Here is a 4,065-nt window from a genome sequence, read left to right as displayed (position 1 = left end):
AAAATTACCCCCAAAATGCCATTCCAAAAATGCCCCTAAGATGGATCGGTAAGAGTATTGTTTCGATAGATAACTCTTCTATAAAGTTCATTAATATCTGAACTCATTGGCTTACCCCCATCAATCTGAATGATTGGCCTCAACTAGCGAGAAAGAACTTGTAATAGGCACAAAACCATCCATTCTGGTAAGAAAATGCTGAGCCAATTCCATGCGTCTAACCAAAAAAATCTTTTCTCCTTCCAATTTTTCTATCTTCCCAGTCATTCCCGGTTGCTCCTTCTTCTCCCAATGCCTTCCATTCCACCAATGAACTATCTATAATAATTCGCAAATTCGGATCGGCTAATTGTTCTCTGATAGCAGTAGCTCCGGTAGATATTTCTCGATTTCTAAATGTATTGAAGCCTTGGGTAGTAAAAAAAAGTGGGATGCTGTATTTTCGGGATTGGATTTCATATTCGAATGATTAAGTCAATTAGAGATGCAATCTTTCAGCACCCGAGCAAGATGAAGGGACTGATTCGAATTGCAGCCCCTTATTGACAGTCCACCCTTCAGTCTTCTCAACAGCAATTGGAGCAGGGGTGTCAACCTGTCGGGTTTACCCCACTATAGGGTCCTGGTATGGTGATAAATAAGAAAACCCAATTAAGACTCGGGTCTGAATTCGAAGGTCTGATTAATATACATGGACTCGGGTATATATAGTTTGTGAAATTTTATACCAGACTCGAGTTTCGATTAAGACCCATAATTTTTCAATGTAAAAATAAAAAAAAATATGGTTTTACCGGGTCTGATTCATGTAGTTCTTATAGAATCCGGTATTGTTTTTCTTATAGTGGACCCGATTAAACCTCGGTTCGGACCCGATACCAAACCCAAAAACTGGGTCTAAGTCTGGTACCACCTGGGTGCGAACCAAATCCGACGGTTGACACCCCTAAATTGGATGCCAAACACAAGTCCCCTGTCTTAATTGGCTTGGTTGAAGATTGAATCTCTCTTTCTGTCTACAACAAATCTGAATTGGGTATTTTTACAAGGCCCACTTTTGAGTCCTTGGTCCGCTTATCGTTTATGGTTATAAAAGTCACCCAACATTCCAATAATTACATTTAACCGCCTGCTTTTTATAATTTATGTTTCAAATGCACGGTCCTAAAATCGTTCGTTCCACCTTTGTTAAAAATCAAAAGACAGACAAAAATGGCCCCATCGTTGATTTGTATAACAAATCAAGACCGTTAGTAGGGGTGTCAATGGATCGGGTTTGATTCGAAACTCAGGTTAAATTCAGACCCAAAACTGATTTGAGATGATGGTACCAGATTCAGACCTACCATAAAAGAATCCATACCCAAATCCTATATGGATTATACCATATATACCGAAAAAAATAATATTTTTTATCCATATATTATTAATAAGACCCTTCAAGTCCAACCTAGATTCTAATCGGGCCTTTTAATTAATTTATCACCAAACCCTGACACCTATAGGGTTTGGTACAGGTCGGGTCAGGGTCAAACCCGACCCATTGACATCCCTAACCGTACGTAAGATGACACTAGATGAGTTGCATAGTAAAAAAAATATACAAAAGTTTCATTTTATTCTTATTTCAAATGCATTAAAATAAAGTAATGCAGTTGAACGTAATAAACCAAACCTCGGGTGGGTTTTTTATAAACATATACAAAAGTTTTTCTTTTCCCCCCAATATTCATTATATCGGGTGGTGCAAAGCTGGCGAAGCTTGACCGTCTCTCCGGGTATGCAGGAATCACGTGGATCAGAGTTTGAGCGGATCAGGTCCAAGGCTCCCTCATCACCGCTCATCTTCAAGATGAACGGCAGCCAAAACCTACCTACCGAGCAGAATCTCATTCACGTGAATGGGCCCCGTAAGGTTTTTGCAACGCTGTTCGGATCAACGTACGGCTTAAACGCGGATGGTTGGTCACAATTTATTTATTTTAATATACTAAAGATTCATGTAGATCATGGTGTATCGTTCATCCTGAAGATGAACGGTCACGAGAGAGCCTTGGATCCGGTGTGGTTAAGGACAGCATTTCTACAAGTCTTAGTCCAAAGCGTCCGAGTTCCGACTGCCTGCATACTTTTTCAAAAAACGTTTAAGGCTTTTACTTTTCTTGTAATAATCAAAAGCATAACGCCCTATAAATTGCAATGTCATGCAATGCTTAATCAACAAAAACATACCAGAGGTAACCAACCAATCATTCCTTTAGCTTTCACAAGCCTAAGAGGAGCTCCATAAGATTTGGGCAATCCATCCATCCATTATTTTGAGGTCGATCACTTCTTTCTGTACGTTTGGTTGGGGGAGATGGCAGCCCCTTCAGGCACCAGTGGCTTCTTCTCAGCATCCTCATCAGTCGTAGTGATGATGGCCATCTTCTTCTTGTTTTCAAGTAATATTGCAACAGCACAGTTGTCTGTTTCGTTCTATGCCAATACCTGCCCGTCTGTATTCACCACCGTAAGGTCGGGTGTGAGGTCGGCCCTCAATCGAGAGCCTCGCATGGGGGCATCAATCATGCGCCTCTTCTTCCACGACTGCTTTGTTAATGTGAGAACCTCTCTCTCTCTCTCTCTCTCTCTCTCTCTCTCTCTCTCTCTCTCTCTCTCTCTCTCTCTCTCTCTCTCTCTCTCGCGTGATTGATATGCATGATTGAACAGGGATGCGATGGAGGCATCCTTCTGGATGGGGATGATGGGGAGAAGGCTGCAACTCCAAACGCCAACTCGGCGAGGGGTTTCGAAGTCATCGACAGCATCAAGTCACAAGTGGACAGTGCATGCGGCGGGTCAGTCGTTTCCTGTGCGGACATTCTGGTCATTGCTGCTCGCGACTCCGTCGTTGAGGTCTGTATGTATATAATATGAATTGATATGACAAATTATGGAATCTTAATTCGTTCTTTTTTAGTAGTTAGATTGTGATCCTAACAACTGATTCAAGTTGGTGAACTTTTAATTATCGCTGAAATAATCAGATGGGAGGTCCTTCTTACGAGGTGCCGTTGGGAAGGAGGGACGCCTGGACATCAAACAAGGACGTTGCCAATAGCGATCTGCCGACCCCCTTCGAGGACCTGGACAACCTCACGGAGAAGTTCAGCAGGAAAGGGTTCAGCAGCAGGGAGATGGTGGCCCTCTCGGGATCCCACACCGTCGGCTTCGCCCGGTGCGCCTTCTTCCGGGACCGCATCTACAACGAGAACAACAACATCGAGGCTGACTTCGCCGCGATGCGCCAGGCGGGGTGCCCTAGGAACGGCGGTGAGGAGGATGGCAACCTGGCGCCGCTCGACCCACAGAGCCCCAATAGGTTCGGCAACAACTACTACCAGGCGCTGCTCAACAGGAGGGGGCTGCTTCACTCGGACCAAGTCCTCCTCAATGGTGGCCCCACCGACGATGTCGTCAGGACCTATGCCGGCGACGCCAATGCCTTCAACGTGGACTTTGCCAACGCGATGGCCAAGATGGCGATGATGAGCCCGCTGACCGGAACCCAAGGTGAGGTCAGGCTCAACTGCAGGAGGACCAACTAAACAATAGAAGCAAAAACCAAATTACGAGCCCGTTTTTTCTCCATTCGTGGTGTTCCTTCGTCTCCTGTTGCTGCTGTTTTTTCTTTTTTTCTTTTTTCGTTTTTCACACTTTTCGAATCATGAAATTCTTTTGTGACATTTATTTGTTGAAATCTTCAGTTTAACGTGTTCGTCTGGAAAAGTATGTAATTTCAACGCTCTGTGTAGTACTGATATATATGTAAAAGTTTGGTCTCTCTCTCTCTCTCAAATTGATGCATAACGTCGGTCATTGTTGGCCTTAGATTAGAATCAGTCTTTAACTTGCATTTGCAGTGATTATGGGCAATTAAACTGTATATTTATGACGGGAGGGTGTTGTGTGTTCCCCCCAAGACAAATTGTGTGTTGGGGTGTGTACTCAGGAATATCTTGAGACCCATGTAAATATATGTTTGACGGAAATATCTTTTCGAAAATAGCTTTACACATTCCC

General features: G+C 43.6%; 1 protein-coding gene across 1 annotated transcript; it reads left to right on the top strand.

Annotated features, from left to right (window-relative positions):
• The first annotated feature begins 2,268 nt into the window (after positions 1 to 2,268).
• On the top strand, positions 2,269 to 3,824 carry LOC149836845 (peroxidase P7-like). Its single transcript, XM_090007140.1, has 3 exons — positions 2,269 to 2,602; positions 2,713 to 2,898; positions 3,030 to 3,824. The coding sequence occupies exons 1-3, from the start codon at positions 2,360 to 2,362 to the stop codon at positions 3,588 to 3,590; spliced, it is 990 nt and encodes a 329-aa protein (XP_089863266.1). The 5' UTR covers positions 2,269 to 2,359; the 3' UTR covers positions 3,591 to 3,824.
• The last annotated feature ends 241 nt before the right edge of the window (positions 3,825 to 4,065 follow it).

The sequence above is a fragment of the Nuphar pumila genome, chromosome 5 (assembly GCF_984573655.1).
Source record: "Nuphar pumila chromosome 5, dmNupPumi1.hap1.1, whole genome shotgun sequence".
In the NCBI taxonomy this organism is placed as follows: domain Eukaryota; kingdom Viridiplantae; phylum Streptophyta; class Magnoliopsida; order Nymphaeales; family Nymphaeaceae; genus Nuphar; species Nuphar pumila.
This window is presented reverse-complemented; position numbering and strand designations above follow the sequence as displayed.

What these genes read in the sequence shown, in the direction of transcription:
- LOC149836845 (XM_090007140.1), top strand. Translation starts at nt 2,360, where the DNA reads ATGGCAGCCCCTTCAGGCACCAGTGGCTTCTTCTCAGCATCCTCATCA. An exon ending in TCCACGACTGCTTTGTTAAT is followed by an intron (nt 2,603 to 2,712) that starts GTGAGAACCTCT and finishes ATGATTGAACAG; the next exon opens with GGATGCGATGGAGGCATCCT. An exon ending in CTCGCGACTCCGTCGTTGAG is followed by an intron (nt 2,899 to 3,029) that starts GTCTGTATGTAT and finishes TGAAATAATCAG; the next exon opens with ATGGGAGGTCCTTCTTACGA.